At 43.8% G+C, this 20,340-nt stretch overlaps 1 protein-coding gene across 1 annotated transcript in view; it reads left to right on the top strand.

Annotated features, from left to right (window-relative positions):
- The first annotated feature begins 736 nt into the window (after positions 1–736).
- The window catches only part of AGO4 (argonaute RISC component 4), a 53,933-nt gene continuing 34,329 nt past the window's right edge, over positions 737–20,340 (top strand). Inside the window, exons 1-5 of the mRNA XM_055254948.1 lie at positions 737–1,135; positions 10,337–10,502; positions 17,354–17,474; positions 19,777–19,958; positions 20,143–20,279. Of these exons, the coding sequence (XP_055110923.1) occupies positions 1,117–1,135; positions 10,337–10,502; positions 17,354–17,474; positions 19,777–19,958; positions 20,143–20,279 (625 nt within the window). The 5' untranslated portion in view covers positions 737–1,116. The remainder of the gene's footprint in view (positions 1,136–10,336; positions 10,503–17,353; positions 17,475–19,776; positions 19,959–20,142; positions 20,280–20,340) is intronic.

The following is a 20,340-nucleotide window of genomic DNA, read 5'->3' as shown; positions in this document are numbered from 1 at the left end:
TGGAGTGCAGTGGCCCGATTTCGGCTCACTGGAACCTCCGCCTCCCGGGTTCAAGCTATTCTCCTGCCTCGCCTCCCAAGTAGCTGGGATTACAGGCGCCTGCCTCCACGCCCGGCTAATTTTTTGTGTTTTTAGTAGAGATGGGCTTCCGCCATGTTGGCCAGGATGGTCTCAAACTCCTGACCTCAGGTGATCCACCCGCCTCCGCCTCCCAAAGTGCTGGTATTACAGGCGTGAGCCACCACGCCCGGCCAAGACCTTTCTCTTCTAAAGTGACTGGTGATTTGCTGACCAGAGGCGCTTGTCATGGGACCAGGGAGGGAATGCATCATTCATCAAGGTCCATTCCTGTGGTGCCTTACGGCTATACGGAGAGGAACGCACAGTTGGGTGTGTGGTGCTGGATGAAGGGATGAAGGAGGACTGCTAGCGTCTAAGGTGACCCTAAAAGACGGGATGACAGAAGCGATCTGGGGTGGGAGGAGGGAGGAGGGAGGCGAGGTGGCTCCTGTGAATCTCAGTACACTTTCCACTCACAGAAGTGGAAAACTGAATCTGTGGGTCAACGGAACTGGAATCCAGATCTTTTGCAGGACGTCCTGGGGGGATGGCACGTAGCCCCCAGAGCCGTTGGCCACCGGACGGCCTCCTCGGGTGGACGGGGCAGAGCGGGCCAGCGGGCGCGTGCCCGACACGTCCACCGGGCTCTGCCCCCTCCGGGCGCGCGCCCGTCCCGCCGACCCGCCTCGCCCCCCGCCGGGCTCTGTGGACTCCGCGCCTGGGGCCGCGCACGCCCCTCCGCCCGCCGGGACCCCGGGCCCGCGCACCCCGCGCCCCCTTCCCTCCCGGCGGGCGCGCGCGCTGGCTCCCGCTCCCGCTCCCGTTGGCGGCGGCGGCGGCGGAGATTGTTTTTGTTGTCGCTGAGGCCGGAAGAGCCGGAGCCGGGTCCCTGTCCCCGGGCCGGGCGCCGCCGCCGCCCCCTGCCCAGCGCCCGCGTCTCCGCGGCGCCACCCCAGCGCCAATATTCCGGAGATCAAGCGTTACGCGGCGGCGGCGGCGGCGGGGCCCGGAGCGGGAGGCGCCGGGGACCGGGGCGAGGCGGCCCCCGCCGCCGCCATGGAGGCGTTGGGACCCGGTAAGGAGCGAGCTCGGGTCGGGGCGGGACCCGGGGCCCGGGGGCCCTGGGCGGGCGGCCGGGACTTTCGCTGCCCCGTCGCCTCTCCGGGTTCGGGCCGCCAGGCCTCGGGGAAGGGGACCCCAGCCCCGCAGCACGAAGCGGAGGGAACTGACCCGGGCCTGGGGGGCGGTGACCGCGCCCCAGCGGGCCGTTGGGTGGATCCCGAGGTCCAGCGGGGAGGTTCGGGAAGGTGACCCGCGCTGTCAGGTGGAGGCCACTCTTGGCCCCACCTCGGGGAGATGATATGTGCCCGGGGTCGCGACGAGGGTAGTTTGGGCCTCAGAAGGGACGGTCCACTACCCAGTGCGCGCGGAGGCCTGGCCCAGACCGGGAAAAGGGCCCCGCCGCCTACTACCAGCCGGCAGTCCTGGTTTGGGGCCGCGCCCCTATTTTTCTTTGCACTGGCAGACGGTCCAGAGCCTTCAGATGAGGAAGAAGAAGTTCATCCAAACACCTCTCATGATCTCTGAAGGTCAGGGGATAAAATGCCCACCTTTTCTGAAAGGCCCTGATGTCCCAAAGAACATGGTCCTGTGCCTCTATCTGTCACTCAGTCTGTGTGTTAGTCCCAGAGTGGTCTGAGCCAGCCTTTGAGTGACACGGGAGTTGCCAGTCAGTCTGCTCCAGCACAGGCTTCAATGCCCTGAGTTCTCTTCTAATTGGGTTATGAGTGGTTGTGAGGATCAAATGAAGGAGAAAGTGCTTTGGAAACTGTAATTTGTTGTGGATATGGATGGCCTCTGGTTATTTCTCTCTATCCAAACCAGAGGAACCATTCCAGGCTGTAACAAGTGCCCTGAGTATTGGGGCCTGGTGCTTCCACCTCAAAGCCCAACAGGTTTCTAATGCCTTGGCTAAGTAGCGCAGGGTTTAGGGGCTGTGGTGGAATTAACTTTAATATTCAAACCTTACCTACATAATGAACTTAGTTGTAGAGTGTTTCATCTTTTTAGTGCGTAGAAAATTCGAGTTGCCACTTGAGTTTGGAAACTTGGCAGGTTTGTTTACTTAGCACTTGTTTGCATAGCTGAGTGATTAAACCCCACCCTAATTTGCTTCTTAAAGTATTGTTTAAAGGCCCTCGTAATCAAATTTCATATGCCTTTTAAAAATAAATTGGCTTGCCGCATTAATATTATTTGATAAACTTCAGTGTATTATGCCAGGTTAACTTCAGATATGTCGCCTGGCTAAAGACATGATCAGGTCTTTAGGAATGTAACAGATTCAATCTAGTAATGTAATAGTTGTATGACCCTGGGCAAATTACTCAATTCCTTTGAACTTTCATTTTCTCGTCTATAAATTGAGGGTAATAATAATTATGTTCTGTAAGATTGTTGAGAGAATAAAATGAGAGTATATGATAAGTCTTATTATAGAGACTGTGCTTATAGATGCTCAACAGATATTTCTTCCCTCCCCCTAGAAATTCATAATTGAAACAACTGTTGCATTTATGATCTGATATCAAAAGAAACTGTGTAACCGCGGGCATAAACTGAATTTCATGGAAAGGATCAACCTGGTGATATTGGGCACTGCCCAGGGACTCTTTATTTATTTATTTTTTTTTTGGTTTGATTTTAGCTTTTGCAGGTTTGAGGACTTAGTGGTTCACTCAGGATTGTTCAGATTGTGGAAAATTAATTCTTACTAACCACATTTATAAGACACTGATGAATAAGCCAAAATGTCACATGGATCTTTTCTGTTGTGTGGAATATTTTGCTGTCTGCTCTCTAGCAAACTCCTTTTTTGGTGTTGCAGTACCTTGGAAACCCAACTAATAAGTAGCTGCCTGCTAAGCATAGAATCGGAGCAAAGGGAGTTGATCGTCTTGTGGGATGATTCATCCAGGCTGTTTTAGAACCTAGAGAATCATCGCTGCTTCTTTGGCAGACCACACCTGGATCTAGTGCTTTGTGCCCTCCTCGCTTGAACAGTCCCTGAAGCCTTCTAGTCTTGTTCTGTCCTTCCCTGCCCACTGCCCCCCTGCAACCTATTTCAGTTTCTGCCAATACTCAGAAATATAATTAATTAGATTTCCACTTATTTTGGTAATATGTTGTTTGCAGTACTTTATAGTTTGTAAAGTGCTTTTATAACTATTAGCTCATTTGATCCTCTGGGAGGTAGGCAGGGCAGGTAGCTATCCCATTTTACAGATGAGAAAAGTGAGGTTCAGAGAGGATGAAGTGACTTCATTAGGGTTTCAAAGGGCCAAGTGGTGAAATAACGACCAGAGTTTGGGTCATTTGACTTCTAATCTAATCATCTCCTCTTCATTAAGGCTGACTTCATCTATTCTATGTTAAGTCATATCAGTTGCCCTTTCAGAGAATGCAGTTATCTGACTTTGTCACCACATTTTTGGGATACCCTGAAAATAAAACTGTGGTGGTTCATGCCTGTAATCCCAGCACTTTGGGAGGTTGAGGTGGGCAGATCATTTGAGGCCAGGAGTTCGAGACCAGCCTGGCCAACATGGTGAAACTCCGTCTCTACTAAAAATATAAAAATTAGCTGGGCGTGGTGGCATACCTGTAGCCCTAGCTACTCTGGTGGCTGAAGTGGTAGGATGGCTTGAGCCTGGGAGGCAGAGGCTGCTGTGAGCTGAGATCGCACTTCAAAAAGAAACTCTGCCTCAAAACAAAACAAAACAACAAAAAACCAACCAAACAACAACAAAAAAACACCTCAGGGGCTGGGCACAGTGGCTCACGCCTGAAATCCCAGCACTCTGGGAGGCCGAGGTGGGCGGATCACCTGAGGTTAGGAGTTCGAGACCAGCCTGGCCAACGTAGTGAAACTCGTCTCTACTAATAATATAAAAATTAGATGAGTGTGGTGGTGTGCCCCTGTAGCCTGAGGCTGTGGCAGGAGAATCGCTTGAACTCAGGAGGCGGAAGTTGCAGTGAGCCGAGATTGTGCCACTGCACTCCAGCCTGGGTGACAGAGCAAGACTCCATCAAAAAAAAAAAAACCAACCACCTCAGGGACCTTTGAGCACTAACAATGATTATAACATTTACAGGCCGGGCGCGGTGGCTCACGCTTGTAATCCCAGCACTTTGGGAGGCCGAGGCGGGCGGATCACGAGGTCAGGAGATCGACACCACAGTGAAACCCCGTCTCTACTAAAACTACAAAAAAATTAGCCGGGCGTGTTGGCAGGCACCTGTAGTCCCAGCTACTCGGACAGGCTGAGGCAGGAGAATGGTGTGAACCCGGGAGGCAGAGCTTGCAGTGAGCCGAGATTGCGCCACTGCACTCCAGCCTGGGCGACAGAGCAAGACTCCGTCTCAAAAAAAAAAAAAAAAAAATTTACAAATGCAATTATAATAGCTAACATTAACTGAGCATTTACTATTGCAAGGCACTATGTTAAACGTTTTTTGTTGTTATTGTTGTTGTTTTTTGAGACAGAGCCTCGCTCTGTCGCCCAGGCTGGAGTGCAGTGGCGCCATCTCGGCTCACTGCAGCCTCTGCCTCCCAGGTTCAAGCAGTTCTCTGCCTCAGCCTCCCGAGTAGCTGGGATTACAGGTGCCCACCACGCCCGGCTAATTTTTGTATTTTTAGTAGAGACGGGGTTGCACCATCTTGGCCAGGCTGGTCTTGAACTCCTGACCTTGTGATCCACCCGCCCCGGCCTCCCAAAGTGCTGGAATTAACAGGCATGAGCCACTGCACCCAGCTTTTATGTTAAACCTTGAATACACATCATCTCATGGGATAGATGCCGTTATTATTACACACATGCCCATTTTATAAATGAGGAAACCGAGATGCAGAGAGGCCAAGAAACTGGCCCAACGTCATGCAATTAGGGAGTAGTGAGACCAGGATTTATTTTTATTTATTTTTTTTTTTTTGAGACAGAGTCTCGCTCTGTCGCCCGGGCTGGAGTGCAGTGGCGCAATCTCGGCTCACTGCAAGCTCCGCCTCCCGGGTTCACGCCATTCTCCTGCCTCAGCCTCCGAGTAGCTGGGACTACAGGCGCCCGCCACCGCGCCCGGCTAATTTTTTTTTGTATTTTTTAATAGAGACGGGGTTTCACCGTGGTCTCGATCTCCTGACCTCGTGATCCGCCCGCCTCGGCCTCCCAAAGTGCTGGGATTACAAGCGTGAGCCACCGCGCCCGGCGAGACCAGGATTTAAACCTAGGTAATTTGGTTCCAGAGCTTTAGCCACTGTGCTTTATTGCTTCATTAAGTAGATAGCTGGCTAAATTCAAAGAAACCAGATTTTTCCCAGCCTTCAGAGCTGTAGAAATAAATGTCTGTTGTTTAGGCCAAATTAAAGAAAAAAAAAAGAAAAAAGAAAAAAAGAAAGAAAGAAAAGAAAAAAGAAATTAGCTTCTAGAATGAAAAAAGTTATAATTTTCAAACTAAATCTTCTAAGCTTATTAAAAGAAATTACCACTCACCATCTAACTTTTCTGTTTGCCAAGGAAAGGAGATAAAAATATTTACTTTTTGCCACTTCTTAATCGTTTTTCTTTCAATTCTTCTGCCTCTGCCTCTTTGACATCAAGTACTTCAGATAATAATACGTATCACAAGATTATGAAGTATATTGGGAAGAAAAAGTGCTAGGCTAGGAGTTAGGAGATTTGGATTCTAGTTAGTATTTAAACTCAAAAGTCTTACGTCCTTAAGCAAGTCATTTGATCCAAGTTTCTATTTTCAAATTTCTATTATAAAGCTGTATTTCTTACAACATTTTTTTCTTTTTTTTTTTTTTAAGACAAGTCTCATTCTGTCACCCTTGCTGGATTGCAGTGGCATGATCTCGGCTCACTGCAACCTGCACCTCCCAGGTTCAAGCTATTCCCCTGCGTCAGTCTCCCAAGTAGCTGGGATTACAGTTGCCCACCACCACACCTAGCTAATTTTTGTATTTTTAGTAGAGACGGTGTTTCGCCATGTTTGCCAGGCTGGTCTCAAACTTCTGACCTCAGGTGATCTGCCCGCTTCAGCCTTCCAAAGTGCTGGGATTACAGGCATGAGCCACTGTGCCTGGCCTCTTACAACTTTATGAATGATACAGTGATTGCTTAAGTGTATCTTGAAATATGCAGAGTTGACTTATTTATGTGATTTGATTGGCTTAATTCAGTATGTTTATCACCTCTCACATTATTTACTATTTACTTCTTGTTACCTTGTTTGTAATTGTCTTATCAGTTGTATTGATAGGTCCCCTTGTACACTAGAAGTAGAACTCAACTCCAAGCAATAAGAATACTTTTAGTGGGCCGGGCACGGTGGCTCACGCCTGTAATCCCAGCACTTTGGGAGGCCAAGGCGGGCAGATCACAAGGTCAGGAGATCAAGACCATCCTGGCTAAGATGGTGAAACCCCGTCTCTACTAAAAATACTAAAAATTAGCCGGGTGTGGCGGCATGCGCCTGTAGTCCCAGCTGCTGGGGAGGCTGAGGCAGGAGAATGGTGTGAACCTGGGAGGCGGAGCTTGCAATGAGTCAAGATTGCACCACTGCACTCCAGCCTGGGCGACAGAGCGAGACTCCGTCTCAAAAAAAAAAAAAAAAAAAAAGAATACTTTTAGTATAAATTATGTGCTTTTGCTTCATTGAAAAATAATTGTCAGCTGGGCATGGTGGCTCATGACTGTACTCCCAGCACTTTGGGAGGCCTAGGTGGACAGATTGCTTGACCCCAGGAGTTCAAGACCAGCCTAGGCAACATGGCAAAACCCCAAACCTCGTCTCTACCAAAAATACAAAAATTAGCTGGGCGTCGTTTCCCAGTTATGCTGGAGGCTGAGGTGGGAGGATCAGTTGAGTCCAGGACGTCGAGGCTGCAGTGAGCCATGATTGACCCACTGCATTCCAGCCTGGGCAACAGAGCAAGACCCTGGCTGAAAAAAAGAAAAAAGAAGAAGAAGAAGAAGAAGAGGAAGAGGAAGAGGAAGAAGAAGAAGAAGAAGAAGAGAGAAAGGAGAAGGGAGAAGGGAGAAGAGAAGAAGAAAAGAAGAAGAAGAAGAAGAAGAAGAAGAAGAAGAAGAAGAAGAAGAAGAAGAAGAAGAAGAAGAAGAAGAAGAAGAAAGGAGAAGGGAGAAGAGAGAAGAAGAGAAGAGAAGAAGAGAAGAAAGAAGAGAAGAAAAGAAGAGAGACACTTTGGAAGGGCGAGGTGGGCAGATCACAAGGTCAGGAGTTTTAGACCAGCCTGGCCAATGTAGTGAAACCTCATCTCTACTAAAAATACAAAAAATTAGCTGGACGTGGTGGCGCGTGCCTGTAATTCCAGCTACTTGGGAGGCTGAGGCAGGAGAATCTCTTGAACCTGGGAGGTGGAGGTTGCAGTGAGCCAAGATTGCACTACTGCACTCCAGCCTGGGCGACAGTGCGAGACTCCATCTCAAAAAAAAAAAAGAGAGAGAAAGAGAAAGAAGAGAGAGAGAGAGAAAAGGAAGGAAGGAAGGACAGAAGGGAAGGAAGGAAGGAGAGAGAAAGATAATTATCATTTTTGTGTTTAGATTCTATCTGGGATTATTGATACTGTTCAGTTCAACATTTATTGAATTCTTACAACATAATGGTTGTTGCATTAGATATTGAGAAGATTAACAGGAGGTTCATTTTTTTTAAATTTTTTTTATTATACTTTAAGTTCTAGGGTACATATGCAGAATGTGCAGGTTTGTTGCATATGCATACATGTGCCATGTTGGTGTGCTGCACCCGTTAACTCACCATTTACATTAGGTATATCTCCTAATGCTATCCTTCCCCCCTCCCCCCACCCCACAACAGGCCTAAGTGTGTGATGTTCCCCTTCCTGTGTCCAAGTGTTCTCATTGTTCAATTCCCACCTATGAGTGAGAACATGCGGTGTTTATAAGAGTTTGCAATCTAGTGAAGGAGACAGAGTAACTTAACAAGTGGTTTCTTATACTTGCTCTATGGGTTCCCCTATAGAGAGAGTCTTTTGAACACAGAGGACGGATCCTCTAGTCTGGGATAATCAGGAAAAGCTTTCCAAGGAGGTTACATCTAAACCTAATTCTGAAGGATAAGTAGAATATAGTAGGAAAATGAATAATTAATATGTAAAATGATTTTTAATACTTTAAGCGTTAGAATATGGTGATCTGTAACCATAAATATCATAAAGTATTTGCTCTAATTTTCCTAAGTGATGTTGGAACAGAACAGCTTCTTTTTGTTGTTGTCATTTTAGATTGAGTCTCCTTCTGTCACCCAGGCCGGAGTGCAGTGATGCAATCTCAGCTCACTGCAACCTCCGCCTCCCAGGTTCAAGCGATTCTCCTGCCTCAGCCTCCTGAGTAGCTGGGATTACAGGCATCCACCACCGTCCCCGGCTAATTTTTGTATTTTTAGTAGAGACGGGGTTTTACTGTGCTGGCCAGGCTGGTCTCAAACTGCTGACCTCGGGTCATCTGCCTGCTTTGGCCTCCCAAAGTGCTGGGATTACAGGTGTGAGCCACCATGCCTGGCCCAGAACAACTTCTTGCTTCCAAGTTTTCTCTCCTTAGTGAAGTCTTTGTTCTCACTGAAATGCCACTGCAGTAACAGAACCTGTTGTAACTTTCCATTGTAACCACAGCCCACTTTGCTCAATGCCTATTCATAGCAGAAAAGATGTTCATTTTTTAGGCCAGTATCCACTTGATATTGTCATCCAAAAGGAGTAAGATTTTCTCTAAACAAGTGTCTCCCAGACTGTGCTCCACAAGATCTTTCTCTGCCGAGTATTAATAGATGTTCAAGTCTTAGAGAGAGAGAGAGAGAGTTCTGTGGGGAAAAAAAACAGTTAGCTAAATGATGAGGTAAAGTTAACCAGTTTTATTTATTACATGACTTTTTAGAGAATTTAAGATGATAATATGCATTGAAATTTTAAGAGGGGAGAGAGTATGCAAGGTTTCTTTAACTTATGGAACCTTTTCTTTTTTGAAATAGTTTGGAAAATCTACACCAGGGTTTCTCAACCTCTTAGCACTATTGATATTTTGGACTGGGTAATTCTGTGTTGTGGGGGGCTGTCTTAACGCATTGTAGAATGCGTAGCTGTATCCTGGGTCCTTTCCACTAGATGCCAGCAGCACTCCTCAGGTTGTGACAACCAAAAATGTGTCCAGATATTTGCCAAATGTTTCCTGGGGAACAAAATTGCCCAGGTTGAGAACCAGTGGTCTAGACTGTACATTCTTTGAAAGAAGGGGCTCTGTCTTCGTTCTGAGTCCATAGTACAGGTTAGGCATGTTATAACTGAATAAATAAATAAATGTCTGTGGAATAAACTAGATCTTATGAGCAAGAAATCTCAGATTGTCCAGGTTCTAAAAATATCAAGTTATAAACGAGAAGGTCTAGCTTTATTGGCATTGTTTCACTATCGAAATTAGCAAATAAATTGATAAATAGAGCTGTGGTTTAATCTCCTATATGTACAATTTATAATGATGGAGGCTAATTTGTGAGAGATTAATAGGTCATTTCCAACTCTGGGGATGGTGGCTCCAGAGTTTAGAGATGGTTTTTAAAATGCATATAATTTTGTAAGTCTAGCTATAGAGCTTTACTAATGCTCATGCGAGATTTTATACTGTAGCCTATGCTTGAGAGGAATTTGTCATTCTAATTTTGATGTCCTTATATTAAAAATAATAGCAACTTGGCAAAATATTTAGAAATCTAGAGAAGCTTAGGTCAAAAGACACCCCAGGTTCTTTATATTAGAGTACATACAGTGAATAATAAGATCTCAGTAATTGTAGCCATCATCATCATCATCAACAACAAGAAGAATAAATAGCACGGCAGGCTGGGCGCGGTGGCTCACGCCTGTAATCCCAGCACTTTGGGAGGGCAAGGCGGTTGGATCACGAGGTCAGGAGTTCAAGACCAGCCTGGCCAACGTGGTGAAACCCTGTCTCTACTAAAAATACAAAAATTAACCAGGCCTGGTGGCAGGCTCCTGTAATCCCAGCTACTCGAGAGGCTGAGGCAGGAGAATCGCTTGAAACTGGAAGGCAGAGGTTGCAGTGAGCCAAGATCAAGCCACTGAACTCCACCCTAGTGAAAGAGCGAAACTCTGTCTCAAAAAAAAAAAAAAAAAGAAAGAAAAAAGAAAAAAAATAGTACAGCAAATGTCTTTCAATCTCTTTAGGACCTCCAGCTAGCCTGTTTCAGCCACCTCGTCGTCCTGGCCTTGGAACTGTTGGAAAACCAATTCGACTGTTAGCCAATCATTTTCAGGTTCAGATTCCTAAAATAGATGTGTATCACTATGATGTGGATATTAAGCCCGAAAAACGGCCTCGTAGAGTCAACAGGTAAGGATTAGAAAGAGTGGATTTCTGTATATTTAAGTGCATATAATTTATTTATGTATCATATTGTTCTCTAAATTCATCTAACATGTAGGCTTTGTTATTCTCTAAGATGATAGGTTTCTTAATAGCAGGTTTGCTGTCGCATGCTTGGTTATCCTCTGTGGGTTCTAGCAAAGTGCTGGATATATTATTAGTCAGTAAACACTTATTTAATTATGAGAAAGAAAGGTCACTCTTTCATTGACCAAGGGTAGCAACAATTTACTAAAATAGGTGAAGACATTAATGTCTATGGGAAATAGAACTATCTGGAAATTCAAATTTTATTATTATATGTTGGTTTTGGACATGATAAAGATATATATATATATATATATATATCAATACAGAAGATTACTTGCAGATGTTTTCTTGGGGGAAAAGAAAGACAGAAAAGTCATCTTGGAGTATTGAGAAAACTAAGCACAGAGAGAAGCTCTAGTTATTTCTAGCATTATCTAAGAGTGGTCCTGATGAGATAATGTAAGTGTTGTGGTCTCTATAGCAGGAATTTACCTGGTGTGAAGACAGCCCTGTAGCAAATATTCTTACAGTGTGCCGAGTATACATCCACTTTCATTTTCTCTGTTTCTATGCAGTGACATTTAGGCAATATTTGATATTAAGATTCTTGCTTTTTTAAGATTGCTTTTTGCTGTCAAGTTAAATATTTTGTGCCGCTTGATATTTTTCTCATTATGGATCAAAATTTGGCTTTCTGGTATAGTTCATTCTCGTGTAAACCCATTATTGGCTATTGTGTAACTGAGATTAATAGTAGTAGAAGTGGTGGTAATGGATAACATTGATCCATTCAACAAATATTTTATTGAGTGTTTATTTTGTGCCAGGTATTGTCCTATGCTCTTGGAATTCACCATGAGCAAAACAGGCAAAAGTTTCTACCTTTCAGGAGCTTATATTCTAATGGGGAAGACCAAAAATAAATGAAGAAGCAAACAAAACATATATTTTGTTAGTTGGTAATAAATGCAATTGAGAAGAAGAAAGTAGAGATGGAAGATAGGAAATGGGGATAGCATGAGCACTGAGATTTATATATGAATGAATATATATGTTTATATATACATATACATGCATATGTAGATATACACACATGTATGTATATGTATATATGTATGCAAATAGCTAGGGAAAGTCTCACTGAAAAGTGAAATTTGACCTAGAGGAGGTGAGGGATATCTGCATGAAGAGTGTCCCAGGCAAAGTCAGAAGCTTGGTGAATTCAAGAAACAGCGGGCTGGGCGTGGTGGCTCATGCCTGTAATCCCAGCACTTTGGGAGGCTGAGGCGGGCAGATCACTTGAGGTCAGGAGTTCGAGACCAGCCTGGCCAACATGGCGAAACCCTGTCTCTACTAAAAATACAAAAATTAGCCGGGCGTAGTGGCACGTGCCTGTAATCCCAGCTACTTGGGAAGCTGAGGCAAGAGAATCACTTGAATCTGGGAGATGGAGGTTGCAGTGAGTGGAGATCGTGCCGCTGCATTCTAGCCTGGGCAACAGAGGGAGACTCTGTCTCAAAAAGAAAAAAAAAAAAAAAAGAAAGAAACAGCAGATAATTCTGGATTGCTGGAGCAAGTGAGTGAGTAGGGGAGGGTGATAGGAGATGAGGTTGGAGAAATTTCAGACGGCCTCTATCATGCAGAACTTGTAGGCATTCATAACACTTTGTCATTTATTCTGGTTAGGTGAGTTTTAAATACTAAACCCACAACATGACTAAATAAATCTAAGACATGACAAACTTATATTTTTAATGGATTGCGCTGGATGCTGTGCTGAAATTAGACCCTAGCAGGTAAGGATGAAAAGCATGGAAATTAATTAAGAGGCACCTGGAATGATTCAGGTGAAAAGTAATGGTGGTTTAGACTTGAGTAGTATAATTGATAGTGATGAGAAGTGGTCAGATCCTGCAAATATTTTCACACTAGTGTCAATAAGACTTACTGATGGATTGAACATGTGGTGTTAAAGAAAGAAATGAGTCGTGATTAATTCCAGGGTTTATGTCCTGAGCTACTGGAAAAAAAGGAGTTATCATTTATCAGATGGGGAAAAGTGCAAGAGAAGCAGAAGCAGGGAGTAGCAGATCAGGAGACCTGTGCGTTTTGGACATCAGGGTTGAGATGACTATTAGACATGCTAGTGGAAATCGGCTGTGGTAGCTCGTACCTGTAATCCCAGCACTTTAGGAGGCTGAGGTGGTAGGACTGCTTGAAGCCAGGAGTTTGCAGCAAGCTTAGGCAACATGGCTAGACTCTGTCTATATTAAAAAAAACAAAAGGCTGGGCGCAGTGGCTCACATCTTTGGATGTGAGCACTTTGGGAGGCCGAGGTGGGTGGATCACGAGGTCAGGAGATTGAGACCAGCCTGGCTAATATGGTGAAACCCTGTCTCTACTAATGATACAAAAATTAACTGGGCATGGTGGTGTGTGCCTGTAGTCCCAACTACTTGGGAGGCTGAGGCAGAAGAATCACTTGAACCCGGGAGACGGAGGTTGCAGTGAGCTGAGATCGTGCTACTGCACATCAGCCTGTTCGACAGAGTGAGACTCCGTCTCAGAAAAAAAAAAATAGCTAGGCACGGTGGCACATGCCGGTAGTCCCACCTCAGGAGGCTGAGGCAGGTGGATCGCTTGATCCCAGGGGTCAAGGCTGCAGTGTACCATGATTGCACCACTGCACTCCAGCCCAGGTGACAGAGTGAGACTCTGAGTCTTAAAAAAAAAAAAAAGGAGATTGAATACAGTATTAAGGTTGGATTCAGGGAACAGATCGAGGCTGGAGACGAACATTTGAGAATCATGAGCTTATTGATGATAAAGCCATGAGACTGGATGAGATTATGTTGAAAGTGAGTGTGTGTGGAGAAAATAAGGCTTCTACGCTGGGTCTTGAAGCACTCCAATATTTAAAGATTTAACTTAAAGATTAAAGGCGATGAGGAAGTATCAGCAGGAAGATTGGCATGGAGAGAACACTGGGATAGGAGAAAACCAGGGGAGTGGTGCTCTGGAGGCAAAGGAAGAAGATGTTTTAATTTGGAAGGATGGATTATCTAATGTTCAAAGAGCATTGAATTTAGCTATATGGAGCCCACTGGAGGACTTTGATAAGAGTAGTTTGGTAGAGAAAAAGCCTTACTGGAGAAAGTTCAAGGGAGAAAGGGGAAGAGGAATTACAGACAACTCTTTCAAGGGATTTTCATACAAAAGGGAGCACAGAAATAGAATGTTCAGACGAGGAGAAACTGAGATTAAGAAAGTTTAATTTTTTATTTATGTATTTTTTTTTTTAGATGGAGTCTCACTCTGTCACCCAGGTTGGAGTGCAGTGGTGCGATCCTGGCTCACTGAAACCTCCACCTCTGGGATTCAACTGATTCCCTTGCCTCAGCCTCCCAGGTAGCGAGGATTACAAGCATGCACCACCACACCTGGCTAATTTTTGTATTTTTAGTAGAGACGAGGTTTCACCATGTTGGTCAGGCTTGTCTCAAACTCCTGACCTCAAGTGATCTGCCTGCCTCGGCCTCCCAAAGTGCTAGGATTACAGGCATGAGCCACCACACCTGGCCCAAGAAAGTTTGATTTTTTTTTTAAGATGAGAAAAATTAGAGCATATTTGTATGCTGAAGGGAATAATCCAGTAAAAAGGAAAAATTTGATGATTTAGGAGAGAAGACAATTCTTGGAATGATATCCATGAGCAGATCAGAGTAAAAAGGCTTATTGTGGGACAAGCACCATTCTAAATACTCTATGTGTTATGCCTAACACTGTATAAATAAATAAATACTCTGTGTATTTGCTCAATTAAGACAACCACTTTTCAAGGGAAGTATTATTATTATTATTATTATTATTATTATCATAACTTTACATATGAAGAAACAGACATGTGAAAGATTAAGTAACTTGTCCAAGGTCATGCAGTTCTGCCACTTAATCATTGTGTGACCAGGGGCAGGTCACTTGCCCATTCTGAATTTTTCTTTTTCCTTTTCTTTAATATGAGGACCATAATCATTTTCCTATTTGTTTTACGAGGTTGCTGTGAAGATTAAATGAGAATAGAGGTGAAAGTAGCTCTTTACTCTAAAACTTTTTGGTCAGAATTTAAGAATGTAAGATGAGAAATTACTCTTTTCTAGTATGAAAATGTATAGTTCTTAAGTTAGCTCTTTATTTTTTTATTTTATTTTATTTTATTTTATTTTATTTTATTTTTTGAGACAGAGTCTCACTGTCGCCCAGGCTGGAGTGCAGTGGCGTGATCTCGGCTCACTGCAGGCTCCGCCCCCCGGGGTTCACACCATTCTCCTGCCTCAGCCTCCTGAGTAGCTAGGACTACAGGTGCCCGCCACCATGCCCGGCTAATTTTTTGTATTTTTTTTTTTTTTTTTTTTTTTTTTTTTTTTTTTTTGAGACGGAGTCTTGCTCTGTCGCCCAGGCTGGAGTGCGGTGGCGCAATCTCGGCTCACTGCAAGCTCCGCCTCCCGGGTTCACGCCATTCTCCTGCCTCAGCCTCCGAGTAGCTGGGACTACAGGCGCCCGCCACTACGCCCGGCTAATTTTTTTTTGTATTTTTAGTAGAGACGGGGTTTCACCGTGGTCTCGATCTCCTGACCTTGTGATCCGCCCGCCTCGGCCTCCCAAAGTGCTGGGATTACAAGCGTGAGCCACCGCGCCCGGCCAATTTTTTGTATTTTTAGTAGAGACAGGGTTTCACCATGTTAGCCAGGATGGTCTCGATCTCCTGACCTCGTGATCCACCCACCTTGGCCTCCCAAAGTGCTGGGATTACAGGCGTGAGCCACCGCGCCCGGCCAAGTTAGCTCTTTAAAATGGAGATTGTACAATACCACGTCTCTCCATCAATTTTTTTCAATTGCATGATTTGGTTTGTATTTTTTTATTTATTTATTTATTTTTGAGACAGAGTCTCGCTGTCGCCCAGGCTGGAGTGCAGTGGCGCGATCTCAGCTCACTGCAGGCTCCGCCCACTGGGGTTCACGCCATTCTCCTGCCTCAGCCTCCCGAGTAGCTGGGACTACAGGCGCCCGCCACCTCGCTCGGCTAATTTTTTGTATTTTTAGTAGAGACGGGGTTTCACTGTGTTAGGCAGGATGGTCTCGATCTCCTGACCTCGTGATCTGCCCACCTCGGCCTCCCAAAGTGCTGGGATTACAGGCGTGAGCCACCGCGCCTGGCCTATGATTTGGTTTGTAAACATGACTTTCCCACAGATTTTATTCGTAGTAATATAAATGTGTTAGCTAGTCGTGATGTATTTTGGCTTTTAAGATATCGTTCCCACACATGAAACTCACAAATGTTGCCAAGTCAAAGCACCTAACTTTTCATTGACTCTAGCATTCAGAAATCTCACAAACCCTGGTCTGTCCATATCTTAAACTCTATACACCAGTTTTTTTGCCACTGCATTTATTCCACAGCCTGCATACAGTGTGATCTGGCATATATGCAAGAACACTTAAGTAAAGCTCTGCATGCTTGATTGAGAAAAAGACTTCCATTGTAAAAACAAAGAAGCTATATTAATAATCTTTTTGGAAAGAGAATATTTTACATCATTCCCTTGTCTACACTGCTTGGAATAAGCACTTTGAAATTAGACAAGCACTTTGGAATAAGACAAGACGGTATACAGAATAATAAATCACTAGCATTAGGCAAAGGGGTTGACTTATTTGTTTGTGTATCATGGATCTTAGGTTTACTGATCCTCAGATTTTTAAATTCCTGCTGATTCTCTTTCTCAAAACCAATATACTTGAATAAGGATTTTTTTTTTTTTTTTGACAGAGTTTTACTCTGTTGCCCAGGCTGGAGTACAGTGGCGCGACCTCAGCTCACTGCAACCTCTGCCTTCTGGGTTCAAGCGATTCTTGTGCCTCAGCCTCCCAAGTCCCCGGGATTACACCATGCCTGACTAAGTTTTCTATTTTTTTTAGTTGATACTGGGTTTCACCGTGCTGGCCAGGCTAGTCTCAAACTCCTGACCTCAGGTGATCCACCTGCCTCAGCCTCCCAAAGTGCTAGAATTGCAGGCATGAGCCACCGCACCCAGCCAGGATACTGATTTGATGACAAACTTATCATCATTCAGTGATGTACCTCTGTGTCAAACTTAGAAATCCAAGATAGGTTATTCTTTTTTTTTTTTTTTTTTAAGACGGAGTTTCGCTCTTGTTGCCCAGGATGGAGTGCAATGGCGCGATCTCGGTTCACTGCAACCTCTGCTTCCCGGGTTCAAGCGATTCTCCTGCCTCAGCCTCCCGAGTAGCTGGGATTACAGGCACATGCCACCATGCCGGCTAATTTTGTATTTTTAGTAGAGACAGGGTTTCCCCGTGTTGTTCAGGCTGATCTTGAACTCCTGACCTCAAGTGATCCACCCACCTCAGCCTCCCAGAGTGCTGGGATTATAGACGTGAGCCACCGCACCCAGCCAGGTTATTCTTATAAGGCTGTGTTTATCACAGGAGAGGATTTTGGAAAGAGGAGGTTGAGAGGATACCATAAATGTTATTCTCTCTTTTATTCCCCATTTCCGATATCATCTTATAGTTGTTTTTGTACACTTGTTGCTACCTTTCTTTAGTTAACTATTTTTTAAAGTACTCGAATCAATTGTAACCTTAACTCTTACTTTTTCCAAGTAATACTGAATCAAATTTAAATGATTAAGGTGTGATGATGCTTTTCTTACTGTTCACCATTTCTGAAAGCTAATTGCCATTATCTCCATTACCGTGAAGGGAGGTAGTAGATACAATGGTGCGGCACTTCAAGATGCAAATATTTGGTGATCGGCAGCCCGGGTATGATGGCAAAAGAAACATGTACACAGCACATCCACTGCCAATTGGACGGGATAGGGTAAGTTTAAGAGCAAGAAATACTTAGTTCATTTAGTAGTAATTATACATGACAAAAATGTTTCCTTTTCTTCCCAGCACACGCAAAAAACATAAATGTTTGAGGTGATGGTATCCTAATTACCCTGATTTCATTATTACACATTGCATACAGATATCAAAATACCACATGTACCCCAAAAGTATGTACAACTGTCATATATCAATTTAAAAAAATCTGTATGTGAGAAGAAAGAAAAGTTTCTGTAATAACACATCAATTCTTAGAATTTTTTTTTTTTTTTGAGATGGGATCTCACTCTGTCGCCCAGGCTGGAATGCAGTGGTTTGGTCTCCGCTCACTGAAACCTCTGCCTCCCAGGTTCAAGTGATTCTCCTGCCCCAGCCTTCCAAGGAGCTGGGATTACAGGCATGTGCCACCACACCTGGCTAATTTTTATTTTATTTTTTTCCTTGAGAGACGGAGCCTTGCTCTGTCGCCCAGGCTGGAGTGCAGTGGTGTGATCTCGGCTCATTGCAACTTCCACTTCCTGGGTTCAAGCGATTCTCCTGCCTCAGCTTCCCAAGTATCTGGGACTATAGGCATGTGCCACCACGCCCAGATCATTTTTGTATTTTATTAGTAGAAATGGGGGTTTCACTATATGTTGGCCAGGCTGGTCTCGAACTCCTGAACTCAGGTGATCCACCCGCCTCAGCCTCCCAAAGTGCTGGGATTACAGGCATGAGCCACTGCGCCTGGCCTTAATTTTTATTATTATTATTATTTTTAGTACAGATGGGGTTTCACCACGTTGGACAGGCTGGTGTCAAAACTCCTGACCCCAGGTAATCCACCATCTCAGCCTCCCAAAGTGCTGGGATTACAGGCATGAGCCACCACACCCAGCCAGAGTTGTTTTTTATAGTGATGATAGATTTGTTATTCTGTCCATATTCTCTTGTCTCAGTTAACTGATAATTGAAAATGAGATGAGCATTAGGATTTAGGTTGATTATGTCATCTTTACGTAATTTCTCACATTAACCATGCACTTTAACAAAGTACTACCTGAATCTGAACAGGGTTTTATAAATTATAGAAAACTATGTAATACTCACTTATGAAAATAGATTATAATAGCACAATACTTTTTTAAACATTTATTTTTTAAATTAGAAAAGTACTGTGTGAACATATGCTCATAATAAACTTATCCAGACAATCTAGAAATGCTGTGATTTACTGCCTCCACCACTTATCTGCACCCTCACTACCATCTTCCTTTTCAAAGGAAACTACTATAGTAGTTTGGTATGTATCTTTTTAGATATGTTATGTATATTAGCTATTTATACATCTGTTGATGTGTATTCTTATTGTTTTGCATGTCGTTCTATGATTTGCCTTTCATTTAACAATATGCCTGAAAGATCTTTCCATTTCTATACATTTATATCTACCTTATTTTTTTTTCAAATTTAAGTTTTTTATTGTTGTAAAATAACATATAACATAAAATTTACCATTTTTGGCTGGGTGTAGTGCTTCACCCAGCCAAAAATCCCAGTGCTGTGGGAGATTGAGGTGGGAGGATTGCTTGAGGCCAGTAGTTTGAGACCACCCTGAGCAACACAGGGAGACCCATCTCTACAAAAAAAAATTTTCAATTAGCCAGGCATGGTGGTGTGCACTTGTAGTTCCAGCTGCTTGGGAGGCTAAAGTGGGAGGATCCCTTGAGCCCAGGACTTTGAGGCTACAATAAGTTATTATTGCACCACTGCACTCCAGCTTGGATGACAGAGCAGGACCCTGTTTCAAAAAAAAAAATTATGATTTTATGTTACAGTTTAATGGCATTATGTACATTCACATTGTTGTGCATCCATCACCACTATCCATTTTCAGAACTTTTTCATCATTCCAAACGAATTTAAACAATAATTCCCCACACCCTACTGTCCCTGGTCCCCGATAACCACTATTCTACTTTCTGTCTCTTTAAATTTGACTATTCAGTGTACTTCATAGAAATAGAATTATGAAATATTTGCCTTTTTGTATCTGGCTTGTTTCATTTAGCATAATGTTTTCAAGGTTCATCCATGTTGTAACATCTACCTTATTTTTTCACTATTGTATAATGTTACATATTAAATTATACCCCTACTCATGGACACTAAGTTGTTTCCAATGTTACGCAATTGTAAAAAAAAATGTTAAAAGAAATATCCTTATACATATATCATACTGTATATTCTTGGGATTTTTCCCACAGCCATTGTAAACATTTATGTTTGTATTCATGTATTTTTTTCCTTAGGTTGATATGGAGGTGACTCTTCCAGGCGAGGGTAAAGACCAAACATTTAAAGTGTCTGTTCAGTGGGTGTCAGTTGTGAGCCTTCAGTTGCTTTTAGAAGCTTTGGCTGGGCACTTGAATGAAGTCCCAGATGACTCAGTACAAGCACTTGATGTTATCACAAGACACCTTCCCTCCATGAGGTTAGTACCTTGGTTTGGATTATTTCCTACAAATGTCAGACTTTTTTGGTAGGTTGTACTGTAGCCATTGAAAAATTTCTGCATAAGTCATAGTTCAAATTTGATTTCAGCTCCCAGAGTTGAGAGTGAAATGAAGGACCTTTCACATGTTTAATGTGACACATGCAAACTTTTATTTCTTCAGGTACACCCCAGTGGGCCGTTCCTTTTTCTCACCCCCGGAAGGTTACTACCACCCTCTGGGAGGGGGCAGGGAGGTCTGGTTTGGTTTTCATCAGTCTGTGAGACCTGCCATGTGGAATATGATGCTCAATATTGATGGTAGGAAGTAACTCTCTTTATCCAGGAACTCTTTGGGCTGGTTTTTGTTTGTTTGTTTGTT

This window comes from Symphalangus syndactylus, chromosome 12 (genome assembly GCF_028878055.3).
Source record: "Symphalangus syndactylus isolate Jambi chromosome 12, NHGRI_mSymSyn1-v2.1_pri, whole genome shotgun sequence".
NCBI lineage: Eukaryota > Metazoa > Chordata > Mammalia > Primates > Hylobatidae > Symphalangus > Symphalangus syndactylus.
This window is presented reverse-complemented; position numbering and strand designations above follow the sequence as displayed.